Genomic DNA, 20,962 nt, shown 5'->3' on the forward strand with positions numbered 1-20,962 from the left:
ATATATATATATATATATATATGCCAGTATCCTATGATGAATATATTGTGCATTGCATACATGTAATAATAAAAAAGAAAATCAAAGTTAAATTTCCACATTTTACCACAAAGCACAGGTTTGCCCCTTTTTGTGTGCTTAATTCTTATCCTAAAACATATGTTCATTATGGTTTGCCAGAACTCTAGAAAGACAAGATTAGTTCTCGGGAACACTGTTTTGTTTCAGGTCACCCTGTATCTAAGTACCTGGGGAGTGGGAGGGTCTAAGGTGGGGGAGGTTGTCTTATAGCCCTTTGGGTATTGATGAGGGAATAATATTCTTGCTCCTGTTGTGTGTGCTCTTAACATGATTTAGGACTCACAGTATTAGCACATTTTCAAAGGTTTTCCAACTTGGAGAGGCCAAAACACACCATTATACAGTCCTAAAGGTCTGGTAGGAGTCCTGATTTAAGACTCAATACTACATGGTCCTAAGAAAGAATACAGTAGCCACCCTTTATGTATGTGTTTGTGAGAGGAGCCTCCCTCAAACCCAACAGGCCTGAACATTAAATAGCTATTGCGAAGGTAATCAAATAACGATGTAGCTGTCCTAAGAGCAAAGACTTTTGGGGGGACGGGTACTGGGGATTGAACTCCGGTCCTTGCGCTTGCAAGGCAGGCCACCGAACAGCTGAGCTAAATCCCCGGCCCTAAATACTTTTTTTTAAAAAGAAGACATGGCTGGCGGTATAAAAGAGTTATTATTATAGCCAACAGTGGAGAAAAATAACCAAAAGAACCCTCTTTTAAATCTACTGCCACTCACTTGGTAGCACCCGATGGTTAGCAGAGTAGGGTGGCAAGGTAGAGCTCACAACATTTAGAAATATTTCCTCCGAAAAAATTGGGATTTTTAAAGGAACTTGATTACTGTACTTAAAAGATGAACCTAGAATTACTTGGAAACATGAACATTCATTAACCACCTTCATCTTTGATGATATGAGATTAAGGAAGTGTTACTTTATAATAAGATATATATGTGTCACAATATTTTATAATTTGCTTTTTAAAATACAAGAATAGTAAATATTCAAAATAAAAATGGATAATATGTGGTTTTCCCCCAGCATAATGATGCAGTATCAGGATTCAGTAATATACCTCTCTCTGACTTATACTGTACAACTCTAAAGTAATTTTCACAAAAACTATTTTGAGGGTTTCATCAGTTTTCCTCAGAATTACTTCTTTCATAATTTAAGTAGACTCTTTTAAAGGATGTCTTTGGTTATCTTCTTGTAGACTTTTTTAATAAAAATGTTTACTTTTGGGTGGTCCTTGAATCCAGGACCCCTCACATGCAAAGCTGAATGCTGCCACTGAGCTACACCCGCCAGTGACCCCCGTCAGCTCTTCACTAACGAGGCTTATTCTTTTTTATCTTTCTTTATCTTGGCTTTGCCTGTGATTAGAAGAGATCTCCAATAATCATTTTGTGGAGTCACAAAGACTTCAACTTAATGGGCAAGAGATACGATGGTACAAAGTGGGAAGAGGTTGATTTATAAATGGTCAGTCTGTGGCTCTTTTTGTATTATGGTATCTGCAAGCATGTATGTGACAGGTAGAAAACAGTTTTCCCTGAACTAAATGTACAGAAATGCTTGGAAACTTTCTGGACTCTCTTTTATGGTCCACTGATACATGTTGCTGTAGTCTTTGCCTGTTAAATGATTTCAGATTACTGTAGGTTTATGGTGCTTCTGGTATATATGGATTAAAGCAAGACTGCTGTTATTTTTTTTCTTTGTCCTTGAGATTTTCTCAGGTGTTTAGTTTTTCCTGTAACATTTTCTCATAGGATAATCGATACTAAAATTTTAAACATTATATTTTCTTTGTATCCTTTGTGATTTTTCAGAAAAACTTCTTGATATCAAGAGATAAATGAATCTGGAATATCTGAAACAGGGTTAATAATGTTTGTGGCAGAAAAACAAATAGTTTATTCTACAATAGTTCTCAGATTTTTTTACTGTGAAGCAGTAATAGTAACTTTTATGAATGCTCTTTTTAGAATGGATTCATTTAGCAAAACATGATACTTTCCTCCATTAAGTGTTGCTGAATATAAATTATCAACATGAAATTACATTATTCATAAAGATTTCTCATGTAGTTTTTTTTTTTTTTTCTTCATCTGACTGGCTTGGATAAGCCTCTGTCTGAGGAGGCAAATGGAGGTACAGATTTCCTATGTATGAATTCTTAGTGTCGTCTGGCTGTTGCTCAAGCCATGTCTCTGCACCTTCAGTGTACTAGTTCTCCATGAGACCCCACATGGTAAAGAGCTTTACTTTTCTGAATGAAGAGGAACAGTGGCCAGCCAGCTCCATGAATTTTATTGAAATAGCATAAATAGCAGAAGTTTGAGAGAGAGCCAAATACTTTCTTGTGTAGCATTTGGATTTCTGTCAAGCACTTGAAATTCTGAGGTAAATCTTAGTGTGAGAAGCCAAAAAGATCGCCTGCTCATTACCTTCATTTTTATATCCTTTGCCTCTGAATGTGGCTTTCACGGCGTGCAAATGGCCATTGGTCATGGAGCTTATACAGGATTCCTGTGTGATTCTAAGTTTAAAGTGTAAGGCCTCTAAGACTCTTCCCTTTTGGTGATTTTGTACTCCCTCTGTATGCCTGGGGTGGGGGCAACTTATCTGTCAGTACTAGCTTTCCAATATGGAAGTAAATAATCACTATGAGTTACTTGGACTCTTGGTTGAGTATGAGATTTGGTAAACTTCGCAGCTCAACCAGAAGTTGCTGCTCATTAATACTTCTATATTTGGGCATATGTTATGGATGTTACAGAAAGTTATTGAATTTACATTTTTCTCTAGTCCAAGTTTGTGAAAATGTCCCCTCAGAGTTGAAGTGTTGGTAGACTGCCTAGAATAAAAGTGGAAGGAAGAGAGAGCTTTTGTTTTTGTAAGAAGGCTGAATAGGCTGATTCTAAAAGATAAGAAAAAGAAAGAAAGAAAGCCTTTGATCCCACTGACCTAGAAGATTTTTGTCTTGTATACTACAGATTCAGAGTAATGTTGGCTTATTAGTGTTGTGATCTAACAACTTGCTATAGGTATGATGGTGATGTACTACAATGAGTGTTTTCATCTGGCTGTGTGAAATACCTCACTATGTCTGTTATTTTCATAACTTTATAGGGGAGTGGATGGTGGTTAATAGCTTAAAGGTTTTTAACTAAAAAATCTACCATATTTTTTCTTGCTGCTGTCCAGTACCATACATTTGTAAGAGTTAAATTCCATAGCATCTGAATCCAGAAGCTAAAGTCTCCCTTTCTTTCACATAGGTTTCCACTTGAGTGGCACAGTGACAGAACCTGCAATACAATCGGAGCCAGAAACTGTTTGCAATGTGGCCATCAGCTTTGATCGTTGCAAGATTACCTCAGTGACCTGCAGCTGTGGAAACAAGGACATATTTTATTGTGCTCATGTTGTGGCACTGTCTTTATACCGTATCCGCAAGCCAGATCAGGTCAAACTTCATCTTCCCATTTCAGAGACTCTCTTTCAAATGAATAGAGACCAACTACAAAAGTTTGTACAGTATTTGATCACAGTGCACCACACAGAAGTTTTGCCAACTGCTCAAAAATTAGCAGATGAAATTCTTTCCCAAAATTCAGAAATCAACCAAGTTCATGGTAAGTATAGACATTGGTTCTATAAATTTCTCCTCTAGATTCTGTTTCATTTATAAGTTATTTTTTGCATCAACTGAATTAAATGTGAAATAGGTCATCAGCATAGTTCTTTGATACTTGAGAGAGATTTTCAAATTTGGTTTTGTATCCTAAAACATTTCTTTTTGAAATATTTTATGCTATGTGTGACAAGGCTTTTGTGCCCAGAAAAAGCTTGATTCTTTATACTTATTTACTTTTACATTAGGCATTAGTTATAAAAACATTAAGTCATGTCATTCACCCTTTTCAGTATTCTAACTTGTACATATTCAGAATTTTTTTTTCACATTTTTGGTAAACTTTATTTTCCAATGCAGGAAAATTTCTGAGAGGATGCTTCAGGTTATTTTATTAGAAAAATACTACAGTATATTTAGAGTATTTAGGACATAAATAGTTGTTTTGTATAAGGAATCACAAAAAGGTTTCTTTTACATCTTTATGCATTAAACATGTTATTTATTTGTAAATGCATTTATCCAGTGTTTATTTTGTGCATTGCAAATATATTGACTTTCAAGAATATGTGTAGTTTTTCAGAAATATATCTACCACATTTTTTAATATAGGAGAAATAATACTATCAAAATATAGGTTGTGCTTTAAAAACATTTGGACAGGGAAGGTCAGATGATGGAGGGTGAAAATGATCAAAATAAGTTGAGTGCATATATAAATCTGCCAACATGAAACCCATTAATCTGTATAGACATAAAAAAAGAATGAAAAGGGCATTTGAAAAAAATATTTTAAAATATGGTGAAGAAAAATGTAGTTTGTACTAAGCAGTTCAGGGATCTAATTTTACATTTCTTTAGTTGTATTGATTTGAAATATAGGACATGTCACTCAACTTTATTCTTTGAAGTCTTTTCTTCAGAATCATTACTTGATAAATAAAATAAGTATTTGAGATCATTTAAAAATAAAAATTTTAAGATGTAAATTGTAGAATAGTGCATATAATATAGGGAATAGATTCTGCACTGGAGAGGGCTCCCTGTACCGCCTCCGAGTCACAGCCCTTTTTTTTTCTCCTTGATGACCATGCTAATTTTTAATGGTAATCACTAAATTGGCAGTTCTGTTTTCTTTTCTTTTTGCAGGACTAGGGATTAAATTCAGGGCCTTCTGCACTGAGCAACATCTTTTGCCCTTTTATACTTTTTATTTGAGACAGAGCCTCAGTAAGTTACTGAGTTGGCCAACCTGGAATCAAACTTTTTTTCTATAATAGTCTCTCTCTCCCTGCCTCCCTCCCTCCTCTCTTTCTCCTGTTCTGTTCTGTTCTGTTCTGTTCTTTTCTTGTCCTTCCCTTCCCTTCCCTTCCCTTCCCTTCCCTTCCCTTCCCTTCCACCCTCCCCTCCCTCCTTTCCCCTCCCCTTCCCTTCCCCCAGGGATTGAGCTTGGTATGCTGGACTTGAACTTCTGGTTCTCCTGCTTCATTCTCCCAGAGTGCTGGGACTATAGACATGCATACTGTGCCTGGTGGTGTTATTGATATCATTAGACACTGGTTTAGTTTGATACGCTTTTAATTCATATAGTATGATTCCCACAGATGTGACTCAAAATCATGTTTGTAGAATTTGCTCATACTCTTTCCTATACTCCTTGTGGTTGATTGTCATTGATCTGGAGCAGCACTGTCCAATAGAAAAATGTGACCCACATGTATAAATTTCATTGTTCTGGTAGGCATAAGTTAAGATGTAAAAAGAAACAATAATTTTAATGTTTTCTTTCTTTCTTTTTTTTTTGAGACAGGGTCTTACTATGTAGTCGAGACTGCCCTGGAACTCACTTTGTAGCCAGGCTGCTCTTGAACTCACAGCGATCCTTCTGCCTTAGCCTCCCAAGTGCTGGGATTACTGGCCCAGCTTAATTTTAATGTATTCTTTAGCTCATTATATCCAAAATAACAATTCACATTTATACTAATAGATCCTACAACATTCATAATACTTCCGCAAAAGTATTGAATATATTTTACTTTTTCTCATATAAATCTGAAATCTTGTGTCTTTCCTATTTAGAACACATATAGTCAAATTACACCATAATAAAACTGCAAATACTGTATGGCTAGAAGTTACTATGTTCTAGAGTAGTCTAGGTACAAGGATATCATTATTTGTCCATTCCACTGATGGGCTTTATTTTGAATAGATCTGTGGTGAATATTCTCTTACAAGTAAGTTTCCTGGTACTGTGAGTTATGTGGTTTTCATATCAGAGAAAAACCTGCGCAGTTGATATCCATGTAGCCATATTTCTCCTAGGGCCCTCATATCAGGTTTAGCTTTATGAAACTATCAGAACGTGTGTAAAGCATTTCACTTGGCAAAGCCTGCCAGCATTAAATGGTGTAAACACCTGTGCTGTGGAAGTACCTTCGACACACTCAAAGCACACGCATTCGAGGACTTTTCAAGTAGTCTTCTGTCCTGTCATCTGTCTTAAAAATCTTGCTGCCTTGTGAAAAATTCAGACTAGCTAACAGTCTCAGAGATTTCTCAGGAGCCTGTTTGTGGCTTATGAAATTGTTTAGCAGAGGAAGAATAGGGTAAACCATTTCTTCAGACTTGCACGCATTCTCTTTTTTTGTTTTTTTTTTCCTTTTTTTCTTAGTTTATGCAATCCCTTAAGACACTTTTCTGAATTTTAATCTTAACCAAAGATCTACAGCAATAATTAGATGCTTATTGCTGTTTTGCTTGTTTTGAAGGCTAGAAGAACCCCAAGTTTCTTATCTAAAGATGTTTTAAGTCCATTTCCATGTTGAAATAGTGGCACTAATGAAACAGTGTATAAACTAAGGCTGCTGGGCAGAATACCTTCCCTAATATTATTTCTTTCAGAGTTTCTAAAAATGGAAGAAAATGTATCTTAGGGTGTGTCAAGGACAGAATGCAAGTTAGCTTTAGACTCAATGTGATTTCACATAACTTTTTGTATGAGAATAGCTTCATGAGAGAGCAATGAATTTGGGCAGTTTATACTGCCAGCTCTCTCCATTTGATTTATTGTCAGATTTGCTCCCAGTCTGGATATGGGCCAGTTGCACAAACTGCCTTCCCGCCTCCCATTCTCGTGTGACAAGTGGTAAAAAGAAGAGAGCTAGGAAGCAGGCTGTGACCTTAAGTGATGAAATAGGAAATCTGCTCCCTGGAGGATCTTACTTTAAATGTTATATTAGTGATTTAGTAGGGGGTGGGATTAAGCACATTTTAAGTTACTTGACTATGGTCCCACCTGCCTCTAAAACATGTGTTTACATAAAAACATTCTCTTTTTGTTAAATCTCTTTTTAAAACATTGCTTTCATAAACGATTTTGTGACTATATTTTTCCTTTGAGAAAAATATTTTGAACATGAAAATTGGGAAGATTTAATTGTTCAAAAATATCTCTTTTGCTGGTTAGAGTTAAGATAGGATTTAGACTTGATTATTTTAGTTGTTTTCATGAAGACAAGATTTAGCTTATCCAAATCCATTTTGAAAAAAGGCGTAATATAATTTATAAGTAAAGAGAAAATGTTAATAAGAGTATTTTTTTCCTTTTCCTTGTGAACTTATTCTAATTCTTCTTAAAATTCTTAGTTGCTTTTCCATATTGTTGTAAAATATTTTCTAGACTCTTACTCTGAAGAATTGAAATTTTTTCATTGGTTTCATGCCCAATGAAAAACTAGTTTTCAAAAATGTATAATTGCAATAGTTTGTATAGTAATTTCTCCATAGATACAGATGCAGTGAAAGCAGTTGGAATATATCCTTAGTAGTCATAATAGTTCCATCCTTGTCAATAGACCTTTTTATGTTTTGTCATGTTTTCATGAAATTTGCCACATAATTTTACTTATATTGTAAAATTAACCATTGTATGCAAAAAGTGGCCCTAGGATAGTTAGTGGCCCACCAAGAAAATTTTCTGTTATAGTTCTGTATTTTTATGTAAAATTGTTTGCTACTGACTTTATATTCAAATAAAACCTTCTTTCTCTATTTTTAAAGCAGAAGTTGATATTTTTGCTAAGTACTTTATTTAAGGTTCACTGATTTCTAATTACTAACTCCACTTTCTTAGTTATTTCAATTCAGACTTTTCTGGCTCTTCATGCTCCCTATTTTAGGAAATGTATTCTAAATTGGTAAATTATGGTATAGGGCCAGAATATTGCACTTGAAATCTGGAGACCTAGAAGCCAGTGTTTTTGATATGTACTAGATCTGTGTGAAGATCTTGGTGATCTTGGTGAAGATCTGTGATCTTGGGTGGGTAAAACTCACGTTTTCTTTTATGTAAAATGTTTACAATCTTCTATAACACTGTTGGAAATTTTTTGGTGATATCATATAGACATTATAGTCATAATAGATAGCGAAACTTGCCTCATTGGCATACTTATATCATAGTTAGGAAGAGAAAGGAAATCAGTTGAGGAGTGGATGACTAGAACTATAGCTGGGATTCAGCTTGCTTTCCCTAGACTTCTGGTGCACACTTCCTCCTTTTCTGTCTCTTGGCTTTTACTACTTTTCCATGGGTTTGGGCAGACTACACCAAAGAGATAGACTGAAAGGAAACTATAGTATTAATCTTGATTTGGAACAGAGGAAAAGGTTCAATGTAGTGACCTCTCACTTCCTAGATCCTATTCTAAAAGTAGGCCAGACCCATCTTTTATTTCCTTGACATATACCCACCCAAAGATAATAAATCAGCCAGCTATAGGGGGGATTTATTCACATGTCAGATGAGGGTTGATATGTGACAGCTAAGATCTCTTCAGATCTGACTCTCTGTCTTTTTGGTGGTATATCTGCAGAGTTGCATGAGGAGTCTGGGATCCATACCATGAAAGTACACCTTCTGCAGTTTTGCCCTAATATTTGTGTTGTTCTCCCATTTCAATAGGAGCAGGATTCTTACAAAACCAAGCCCATGAATCCATTCATGCCTTTGTATCCCAGTCATCCTATAAAGCTTTCTGTTCAGCCTCGCCCTGATAATCAGCAAACAAACAAGCAAATCTATTCAGTAGTCCCTTCTTCACAGCATAGTTCTTAATCTTTATTTGATTGTGAGCACTTTTAGGGTAGATACCATGACCTATGTTATCTTGGTAGCCTTCCTAAGCCCAATACTGAAGACACAATAAGCACTTGTATTTGTAAAATACAAAGTACTATCTTCTTTTACTCTATCTTGTTCTTAGTGGGAACTTGGAGATTTATTCTAAAGGACGTACCTACATACATGTTCCAGATCTACCAGTGACAGTTGGAGTTGTATAATGTAGGCCTCATGCCACATCTCTCCTTTTTAGATTCCAGTGGTAGTCAGTCTCATTGTAATTGAGCTTGCATTAGCAACCAGTTTTTGTAAGTGTCCTAGGGGATAATTTGATTATTACTAGCATATCATTTTTATTGTAGAGCATTCTAATGTGTCAGTTGGTGAAACAAAGGTGTGATTGACTAGTGGTCAAAGAAATTACCAAATATATTCTGTGGTAGAGAGTTAAAGCTGTTTTAATTATACTATCTCAAAGTGCAGTAGTATGAGATTTAAAAGAAAATTGAAAGAATAAGAATAGGTATTGGAAAAATGTATAATCAGATAGAAGTATAAAAAATAAAAAGGCAAGTGAGTCCTCATTGGCTCCCCACTCCCAACAGCCCCCTTAGTTTCCACAGTACCTTTATTTCAGACATTTTTCTTCATGTACACAGATATACAGACATGTATACACATGTAATTTTCAAATGAATACAATTCAAGAAGCTGTCTGCATTTATAGCTTGCTTTTTTCCCTCTAAATGTATTGTACATGTCTTATTGTTTTAGTTCAATTAGGTCTATTGCTATTTTGAATGTTGTGTAGCATTCCATAGCATGGACCTGTTTTAACCAGTAAGGTACTCAATAACCTTGAGGAAGCTGTTTCTATTTTTCCCTTCTACATACAGTGCTGTTGTGACTATCTTTCTGCCCTTTTGTGTATGTGTATGTGTACATGTGTTTGTGAATTTGTGCGAATTTTTTGAATAATAGTAGGAATGGTATAAAAATAGTATATGCATTTTGAATTTTATAGTTACTGTTGAAATTTCCCTCTAGAAATGATCAATTTTGCCCGTAAGTTATAATTAAAACTTAATGTTTTTATAATATGATTTAAATATATTTTATAAAAGATCATATACAGATAGTACATTTTTCCCTTCATGAAATTTTTACATTTCACTTTAGCAAAAGAAGTAGTCTAAAAACTTAGCCTCTTAATTTGGAGGAATCACAAATCTTCAGCCCATGAGGAATTTGGTAGGGTAATGCAGAGATAGCTAAGTGTACTTTCAGTCCAACATTTTTTATTCTCTGTTTTCATTTCCAAATCTTGCCTTCTCTCAGACCCCAAAATCATCTTTGATACCACTTTAACCCTCACATTGTACAAAAGCCTGCTGCCAGCTGTGACCAGTTTACATATCCATCTGTCTGTCCTTTAATGAACCCTCAGTCTCTTTATGTTGGTATGATGAGCTTTGATCTCTGTCTCCCCAAGTTAACTGAAATTAGAGTACTAGTCCCTTCATTTTTTTGGACTTTGCTATTGGACAAGTAACTAAGTCTCTTCAGGCTTCAGTTTTCTTGTTTGTAAAATGTGCACAATAAAAGTGCTTACTTCATAAGATCAGAAGGGCTAATGAGTAAAGGCTAGTTGTTGACCCCATCATTGTAATGTAGCAGTTGACATGAGTCTTCAAGGGCAGTAGTAAATACAGTAGTTGAGGAAATTATTCTCAACTAGTTTTTAAAGAAAAACAATCTGAGCACACTATTATTCTTAAAGCTTGCAAATATAGTAGATCTCATTTAATAAACTTGAAGTCAGGTTTAAAAAATAAGACTGAGAGCTTTGCATTTAAGTATTCATATTTGTATACCAAGTAATTGCTAATATATTTATTAGAGTAGTATTGGAAAATGACTTACTTGATATGTGTTCAGTCTGTGTTCACTCTGCAGGGGTTTTTGTTGTTTGTTAGTTTGCGTCTATTGGAATGAAGATTTTTATCCTATTTATTGAATTATATTTTTATTGAGTATAATTATACTTTGCAGTTTTTAGTGAATTTTGGAGATTGTACAAATACTTTATTGCTTTTTTATCCATATAAAATACATGATTATTTCTGTATATAAATAAGTATACTGTTGAATTCCTGAAGTAAATTAGATGATAACAAGAGATGAGTAATAAAGTCAGAAGAGAGGAAATAATGGCAGTGGGGCCATAAACCTGACAGGTTGATTTGAGGCTCCTGAGATATATGGTGATAAGAGTACTACTTGTTCCTTCCTTAGCCTTAAGTAGAAAGGAGAGTGGAAAGGGGGAACAGAATCTAGTATATGCCAGGCCTTACTCTGCCATGGGCCGCACAGTTAAGAAGCGACCTTATCGTTTATACACTGCTGGAGAGGACCCTGCTCTCTGTCGTGGCAGGAATATTACATGGGCTGACCATGGAGGATAGAAGATGAGGAAGGGTATGGCTGTTCCAACTACAACAAAATTGTAAACTGAAGTGAAGGCATTAGTTAGTCATCACCTTGAAATAAGAATTTAATTAAGGATGAAATTTAAAATTTTCTACAGCATGTGTTTATTCAGTGCACATTAACTTTTTGGCAGTCTTCTAGGTTTTTTTTCCACTCTCCACTCTAAAGAAAGACTTTTATTTGAGTCTGAATCATGAGGGTTTGCTGTCTTGCCTATTCCCTCTCAGTGCCTATGGTTGATGTCAGGATTTTGCCTTCAGCTTATAAAACAGGTGTACCAATGTGTTGGTAAGCCACAGACTTAACATTTTCTAGCGTTAACAGCAGGCACTAAAACTGTGGGAGACAGCATTCTTCTGTAGGTCCCCAAAAGAGACTAAATTAATTACCTCTGCAGTATAGACATCTGCTGACTGCATCCTTCCTAAATAGACCACATTTGACAATTTCAACAAAAAGAGCACTGTTACTAAGTATGAATAGTTAAAGCCATTGTTTGTACTATAGTGCTCCTGGAAGCAGCTGGGTCACAGATTGAAAATGTTGACTGTATAAGATAAAGCATTTCACTTTTTCACGTCTTGAATTTATTCTCCAGCTTCACCCCACACTAGAACCCAAAAGCTATTGGTAACTCAATTTATCAAACATAGCATAAGCCCATTGCGAGCATATCTTTATAGCTCAAAAATGTGCAAAATAATTTGCGTTGTCTGATGCTTAGAAGTGACTGTATCCATTATATGAGATAGTTTTCTCATTAAGTACATCTCAAATATTTCCATATACTGGAGAGGCATCCCATATAGTAGAGAGGCATTTGTGTGATGCCTCAGAACCCTGCATACTTTTCAATAAGGTCCAGAATGTATCACCACACTTAACATTCTCTCCAAATATAGAATCCTTTCTCCCCACCTCCTACATTTATTCCCAGCAAAGATCCTAATTCAGTAGGTCCGAAGCAGTGCCTCAAGAATTTTGATATGCTTTTAAGTTTGGGAACTGTTGGAATAAGGGAGTATTGGTGATGGGATAAATCAAAACTAAGAACCAAGTCACATGGTAGACAGGGGAAGCCTAGGATGCAGTGGCTCTTTCTGTATAGTCTATGATTTCTCCTGTGCTCTCCTCCCATGGTGTCATATTACCAAGGTAGGAGGAGGTAGATGAAATTCACTATCCCTGTCTGGGAGTGAATAACAGCTACATTGCTTCATTTTTTTTCCCCACTAGATAATTTCACTTTCCTTAAAGGCTTGAAACTGAAGAATTAAGTTTTAGTAATAAAATGCCCACAAAGATTAATTATGCAGTTGTAAATATTAATGTATTTATAGTTACAAATATAAATAAGGGTAAAAACATGGCAGGTTTAAAAACATTTTAATGTACCATTTAATTTACATACATAGAAATCCTGGTTTCTGCCTGAGGGATAGATGTCTAATAACAAATATATAAATATATTAATTATGTTCCTCTTTGTATTTATTCCTTTCTCAAATGCCGAGAAGTTTCTCTTTGATGATAGCTACCAACATGTAGAAATACATTTTGCAAATCTTACATTTTATATGAGACTTAGGCAGCACTTAAATGCATGTAATCAAGACATACTAGGATTTAAATCGTTAAACCTCAGCATTGTGATGATGATGAGGACGAGGAGGAGGAGGAAGAGACAAGATTTTGCCGTGTAGTTAGGCTGGCCTTGAACTCATGGTGATCCTCTTGCCACAGCCTTCTGAGTGCTGGGACTACAGGTGTACACCATCATTCCTGGCCTACCTTTAAAATTTAATATATGAATATGCACTTTAGGTAAGAATGTTAATACTATACAAACTTAAATTTTATTCATTCACTAGTTATCTTGCATTCTTATAATTTAGGAAGTATTCTATATTTCAAGAGCAGACTTCTAATTTTCACTTCCCAGTTAATTTTTTATTCCTGCATTTGTAGAATTTTAAAGTTAAGGAATGGAGGCCTGAGGCCTCACATAATTTGCTTAGAGGATTCAGGGTTTTGTTTTGTTTTTTGGTACCGGGGACCTTGCACTTGTGAAGCAGGTGGTAGAACTGCTGAGCTAAATCCTTGACCCAGATTCAGATTTTTCGAAACTGTGCCTAGTACTTGAAGTCTCGGAGTTTTAATGCAGATGTAGGAATGCTGAACATCCTTTCAACTTGTGTGTAAACTTTGTAGACTATAGACTATTTGTGGTGAAATTTTATTCATGGGCCATTTTCTGGTGTCTTTCCTCTCTCCTTGATACTTTCAAGAAGTTCTGACAGTAGCTTACCAAAAAAACTAAAATCAGAAGTAAGTATCTTAAAAACTTGAGAAAACTTAATTTATGCATTTATTCATTTGCTATTCAATATGTCTATTTGGTCAAGAAACAGAATCTGTGTATGAAAGTTAAGTGGTCCATTGAAGCAACTTCAAAATCTAACATTTCTTTTAAAAATGTAATAGGTTAAAACCTATTTGATTTTAAGGAAAAATGCACTATGTAATTCAAGTGAAGAGTTACTCCTGGACCCTTCTTATCACTTCTTGCTCTTAGCTTGAAAGAATTAAAAATTCAGTATATCCTGAAGTTTTTGTACTGTATTCAAATGTAGGTCACTTTGCCAATTCAGATTTCTTCCCATTTAAATTCAGATCCACTTTAAACACTTGGCTACTATTGTGGTAAACTGAAGCTCCACGTCCTGCTGAGACTGAGTCAAGCAACTGAGTGAGTCCCTTCAGCCCTGCCACAGCAGTCAGCCCCTCACCAAGCAGTTTGAAGACAGGACTCCCAGAACTGTATTGAGGTGGGAGTCCCAACCAAGAAACAGCTGGGAAAATCACAAACATTGGGGAAACTCACTATTTGTGAGGAAAGAAAGTAGATTTTTGAAATCTCAGTTCATTAGAAGGAATAGTGGAAATGGTTAATCCCTAGCTAGTTGAAATTTTCTCTAAAAGAAAATGGGAGGAACGTGTCATTTCCAAGCATAGTTTTAACAAGATATTGGGAAAAACTTAAAATGTTTTGACCCTGTAGTTCATTTGTTTTCAAAGTCTTTCTGATACATTTATGTAAAGAGTATACAGCTTTTTATGTGCAGAGTGTTTTTGTGCAGGTGCCCCTAGAATTGGGGATGTGTGACATAGGGGCCATGAATTCCTGTGGGATATACTTGTAGACCTAGTAATTAACTCTTCACAGCCTATGTCTCTATAAAGCTTCATATAAGAATCATACTAACAAGCACACTCTCCCTTAAACTTATCTTTGATTTAAGGTTGACAACCCTTCATAATTTTAGGGCTCATCTTTAACTCTTCATGGTTCTGGGATGTGTTTGGCAGGGTGAACCTGAAGAATGGAGTTAGCAGTGTGGCTGTGGACAAATCATCACCATTTGGAGCCTATTTCTCTCTTTCTATAGAATGGGGATTATGAGCTGTAGTCACCTCCAGGGATGTTGTGAGGAAAAAAAGACTGTATGTAAGGATGCTTTACAGTGATTCTTAACTTTTCACATAAGAGTCCTTTTTCCTAGAGGAAAAAAATGCTTACATGCCTTTCTCTGTTTTCCTCTTAAGAATTTCACTCCCTAGTAGTGGCAGCGGTGATGAACAGGGCAGATAAAATCCTTGCTCTTAAACATCTGCCTAGTTGCCCAGTCCCTAGGTGGAATAACTTTTTCCTCTCGACTTCTGGAAGAACTGGTCTCTTAAGCTTTTCCTTAAGAGGGCACTTGTTCCTATTATCCTCCTTGCTCATCCTTTTATCCAGCCTTTACATTTTGGCCAGCTCTCGGCTTAAAATCCTGCCCCTCCACAGCAAATCTGGTCCTTCTCTGGTGGTCTCTGAGTCAGTGAATTGCCCAGTATTCCATCTAGTCTAATCCAAAAACTCATGTCTCTTCACACAGTTTGCTGTACCCTACATCACAGAGCCATTTCCTTGCCAAGTCTCTTTTCTTTATGTCGTAAATTCTCATAAGATTATCTCTTCTCCTTGTTATAGTTTTCAAGTTACCATTTCATCCTGTGTATAGACTATCAAAATAGCATTGTCATTGTTCTCTTACATATTTTTTTCCCCAAATCCATCTTCCACATTTCAGATGAAGTTACATTTTTAGACACATAAACATATTTCACATGATTCTAAAAATTTTAAAGTATGAAAGGACTCAACGAATCTCTTTCCCCCATATAACTAAGTTACTCATTTTACATATCCTCCCCCAGTGAGGAGATACTAATACCATACATAAGTGCACTGAAGATGTTAACTCAGTGGTAGAACACTTGCTTAGCATGTGTTAGGCCCTGGTTCAGTCTCCAAGACCTCTCCACCACAGCAAAATACACCCACAGAAACCATTTTTTCTATTAAAGGTGATGTATTTTAAGTCTATATTTTCTTCCTCTGGATTTTTTCTCTCATCTTTCCATTGTAGTACATGAAGAATCTCTCCATTCCTTTTTATGGCTGCATAATTAATATTTCATGGTAGGGATGTTGAAATTGATGCCTATCAGGCATAACATCTTTTACTGTCTATTCCAGAGCATGCCTTTCTTCTACTTCTGGTATCCTTATCATGAATTCCCACTCATTACTCTCAGGGAAAAAGAAACCAAACTCTTTAACAGTGAAAGCCCTCAGAATCTAGCCTTTTTCTGGTGCACTAGGATTAGTTTGTATTGTTCCTGCCCTCATCTTTTACTCATGAGTTGCATTAACTTTTATTTCCTCCCTATACCATATTTCTTCCACCTAAGGACTTTGCACAGTTCTTTTTTTCACCTCACATGTAGATTCATCTCTTCTCTTCTCTGCATTTAGGTAACTTCTAATTAGCTTCTAATCTACTTTTGGCAGATCTCAGATCAGTGCCATTTTTTCCCCCTAAACATGCTTATTTCAGTATTCCCAAGCCAAATCAGCTCTCTCCTGTAGTTTTCCAGACCTCTGGCCTCTTATTTTGAGTAATTATAATTTATTATTTCATACATATATGATTATTAGATTGATACCTCACTTGCATACATAGAACAGTTGTTTTTCAAATAGTGGGCTACAATCCTTTTAGGTTATGGAATCAGCTTAAAAGACTTTGACAGGCTTTTTTTCTCATTCTAAAAATGAGGCCAAATACAGATTGACAGACTGCTTCTTTTGTAGTCTGAATATTTCTTTTTTATCCCCATCAGATTTTTCCTTCAGATTAATAGGTATTACCGACACAAAAGCATAGTAGGCATGATGGTAAAATGTATTTTTTTGTGTGTGGTACTCCGTTAAAAAAAATCTGAAAGCCTGTGAACTAAACTAAATTGAGTGAGAAGAGAAATTATGTCTATTTTTGTGTCCATTTCTGACCCCAAGTCTCGCAAAGAAGGAAGCTGATGAGTTAGGCACTTGGTAAATACGCGGTCTGGCTGAATGAATGCATGTAATGCTATTCCAGGAAAGGAGCTTATTGTCTTCCTCTTCTAAGGTCGAATAGATCCTGGTACTAAGAAGATGTTAGTGATTATTTTCTTGGCCTGCTGAGTTTGTACTAGATCATTAAAAGACAAGAAAAGTAATATAAAACTACCCCTACAAATGTATTTTTTTTAGGGTTGATAAGGAGATGAAACATGGGAGAGGGTTGAAGGATTTTTAGTGTTAATTTTTCTATTTTTTATCAATCTTGGACCTTAAATTATCACTTTGCTCTTAACAAATAATGAAATTTAGTTTTTATCTAAATATCTGGGTACTTTTTAAATTTTAAGGTATTCTGTACATATGGCTTATTATATAGCTGTTATCTTTTGTGTGTACTTCAGCAATAAAATATTTATGCAGTTTGGCAAGGTGATACTACAACCTGGTTTAGTACAACAGCTGCACTGCCTGTTCCCATGTGGCTTGATTTCTCTTTTTAATCTTTAGTTTTCTGCAACCAAAGACTTATGTCAGCATGTAGTCTATATAGCAGCAGATAGCGGTGAAAGCTTTGTGAATCAACATAGTAGAATGAAGTACTGTGCTGAGTTTACTTTTTCATATTTTTCTTGTGTCTTTGAACAAATTTTCTAGCATGTCCTACACAGTAGAACTTTATAAATATCCTATATATATATAAGCGTTTTGTGACATATGAGTTCTTTAAAAGAAGCCCATAAATTCATCTCTAAAAACAAAAGACTCTGATCTTTAAAAAAGAAGTATTTTGAGTCCTAGAGTAATCTTCATTTGGCATAGCAAAAATCTAGACAGTCTTGGAAATAAAAGGGTGACTACTATTTATTTTCATTCATAAGTTTGTGTGTATAATTGAAATTGAGATACATAGAGAATCTTAATTATTTTCAATTTTGTATCAAAATCCATTGGACACAGTGTTTTAATCTAGCACATGTGTTACTTTTTTCTTTCTATTTCTAGGTGCTCCTGATCCAACAGCAGGTGCTAGTATAGACGATGAAAATTGCTGGCACTTAGATGAAGAGCAGGTTCAAGAACAGGTTAAACTGTTCCTTTCCCAGGGCGGGTACCACGGATCAGGGAAGCAGCTTAATTTGCTCTTTGCAAAGGTATGATTATTTACTTTTAAAGAAATACTCTTAATATTTATATATACAAAGAAACTGTATAAGATCATTTTTTATAAAAGATAAAGCCTTTTTTTGAATTAAAGAAAAAGTTTCAATTAATCAACCAGTTAGAAACTTTTGTATTGTAATATAAGCTTCCATTTGCTTAAGTGACCACTATACGATATCAGACATTTTCTTTCTCTCAGTGCTTTTTCTCAGGAAACTGATGATAATTTATACAATTTTGAAAAACTACTTTGAACAGTAAAAACAAAATAAAGGAAGATGTTATTTAACATACCATCTTTTCAGATTTTTCTTTCACTACTAGTTTCCCCAGGTGGATTATAATTTAAATATAGTCCTTAAAATATGCATTAAATATTTAGTTTAGTGTCAGCATCTTTAAGTTAATTTTAAAAGCATGAGTTTTAGAGTCATATAGAATCAAAGTTCTAATCTTACTAAGTATATGATCCTTAGCAAATTAAGGTCAGCTTCTTCATCTATAAAATGAACTAAACAGTATCATATCTTCTAAAGGTGTTTTGATGGTAGTGTTAGATGATGATGTAGCATTCAGTTTGACCACTCAAAATTTGTGGCCAACAAATAGTTATGTTGGTCACAAGTTCTTTTAAGCAGAAGCTGTGTCTTGCTTTATGCAGAATTTCTGGTACTGTGAAGCCATTTCTAAGTACTGGATAAAAGGCTTTTTATAGTAATACTAAAACAATATATTTTCATTGTAGGTACTGCCATAATTATGGATAATATATTAAAATAGGTAGAACATGTAACTGTGTTTATTGATACTTCCGTTAAATAGCATCTCTAACATTTACGTTGATTAAAAGTTGTAGAATTAGGATGACTTCTATTATTGAATATGGCCAGAAAATAGTGTATTTTTAATAAACATTTATCCCAAAGGTTATATGTAGATTTCCAATTTTCCAGGAAATGATTGAAATACAGTTAACTCTAAAACTACTTCACAACTGTTTGATCATTCTTTAATAATTTACAAGCACTTCAAACTCATGTAACTGTTCAGAGTCAACAGTCTGAAAATATATTACATTTAGGATATAGATGTACTTGAGTTTAATTAGTAGAGTTCTAGTTTATATTCATTATAGTAAACCATTTATTTCATTACTGTTGCTGAGTAATAGGTTAGAAATTTATCAGAAAAATAAATAATTCAAACCCTTTCATATACTTATAATGTAAAATGTAATATATATTTAAACAGACAAGAAGTTTTGAAATACGTATAAATATCTTCTAATGTCAGCAGAGTACACTGGCCAAGTGGAAATGATGTGAAAATTGTATTTTACTGATCTGCCTTTGTTACTTTCCCCCTATATATTATGTATACATTGTATATGCCATGTAAAGTAGAAGTAACATCTAATTTTGGAAATGGCACAACTTCTGCAGTTAAGATAGATCTGGGTTTGGGCTCTGATTCTAGCTGTGACCCTTGCTCTTTAGGCTGGCTACTAAACTTCTCAGAACCTTGGCATTATAATTCATAAATGGGGATTATAATCTGACCTCCTTACACAGTTGTTTGGATATTGAATAATAAGCAAGAGTGTAAATAAAACCCCTTAAGTCTGATAGCAGTTGAGTGCCAACTTCTGTTCTTCCCAGAGTTCACCTGTTCAGCACTTTTTAGTGCTTCCATATTGGGAACAAACTTTTTAGCATTACTGAGATAACCCTTTGGGAATGCATCCTCTGTGATTCATTCATGGTATAAGTGCTTATGAGTGCTTTGAAGGGCTCATTCTAAAGCAGGTGAGGGAGTTCCATGTGCTTGTCATGGTCAAGGCTTGAAGCAGCATCTATTGATCTCTCACATTTAGGCAGCTTTATTGCTGATGTGCCATTTTCTCCTTTAGTTGCCTTTCACAAAGAGGATCCTGAAAAATGGAAAACCCTCTTCCCCTACCTACAATTTATGACCTTGTGCCAGTGATTTCTTACAGTGACAACTAGTGCTCAGTTTGGGTTCTTATTTGTTGAAAAAAAGAAAAAAAAATATATATATATCCCCCCCTTTTTTGTGCCAGGGATCAAACTCAGTTCCTTGTGCTTGCAAGGCAGGCGACAGAACCACTGAGCTAAATCCCAGGTCCCTAGCTGTATATATTTTGGGAATGGGTAGATTCAGTGTTTCCTGCAAACTTACCCTTCTTTTTCTGCTCTTCTTTCTTTTCTCTGGAGCCTGGAGCACAAGAGAAATGAGTAGGGCTTGAGGTTCTAGATTGTGAGCCCAAGTTAATTTATTAAGTCAGTGATTGTTCTGCTTTGTGGATCATTTATACAGAACAAGAGAGTTCTTGAACCTATAGCCTGATTCATTTCCTCTTACCATTTCAGAACATTCCCATCTGAGTGAATGTTCATGGCCCTTTGGATACACAGGTTCTGCATTAGCAGACTGAAAATGTAGCTAGGCATGCAGTGATAAATTGTATCTGTATTGAACATGTACAGAGTTTTCTTCTTGTCATTATTCCCCAAACCATACAATGTAACCAACTACGGCAGGTGTTACAAGTACTGTAATGTGGATATTAAAAGATATGGGAAGATGTGCAGAAGTTATTTATAATACCATGCCATTTCATGAAAGAAAGTTGGATATCCATAGGTTTTGATATTTTCAAGAGGTTGTAGAACTCATTCTCCATGATACTGAAGAACAACTGTATGCTGGTCTTTGTGTTTTAAAATGTAGCAAGAGACTTTGAAATTACTAATTTATCTCAAAAACTAAACCACCTTTGTGTAAAGGTACAAGATCCTAAAGACGAATGTAACTATATTGTTACCTTAAATATACTAATAAATTTAATGAAAAAAAACTAAATGATTTAACTGTGAATATAGTAAAAATCATTAAACTGTACACTTTGGGGCTGGATTTAGCTCAGTGGTTTGGTGGCCTGCCTTGCAAGCACAAAGACTCGAGTTCAATCCCTGGTACAAAAAAAAAAAAAAA

The 20,962-nt window shown here is 35.2% G+C and overlaps 1 protein-coding gene across 3 annotated transcripts in view; it reads left to right on the top strand.

Moving 5' to 3' along the window:
* Positions 1–20,962, top strand: part of Zswim6 (zinc finger SWIM-type containing 6) — a 184,259-nt gene that overhangs the window by 116,902 nt on the left and 46,395 nt on the right. For all 3 annotated transcript variants that reach the window (XM_033761020.1, XM_010626937.2, XM_033761028.1), the window contains 2 exons: positions 3,364–3,720; positions 17,789–17,937. In XM_033761020.1, the coding sequence (XP_033616911.1) occupies positions 3,364–3,720; positions 17,789–17,937 (506 nt within the window). The remainder of the gene's footprint in view (positions 1–3,363; positions 3,721–17,788; positions 17,938–20,962) is intronic.

The sequence above is a fragment of the Fukomys damarensis genome, unplaced genomic scaffold (genome assembly GCF_012274545.1).
Source record: "Fukomys damarensis isolate Sample0158 unplaced genomic scaffold, DMR_v1.0_HiC HiC_scaffold_1, whole genome shotgun sequence".
Classification (NCBI taxonomy): domain Eukaryota; kingdom Metazoa; phylum Chordata; class Mammalia; order Rodentia; family Bathyergidae; genus Fukomys; species Fukomys damarensis.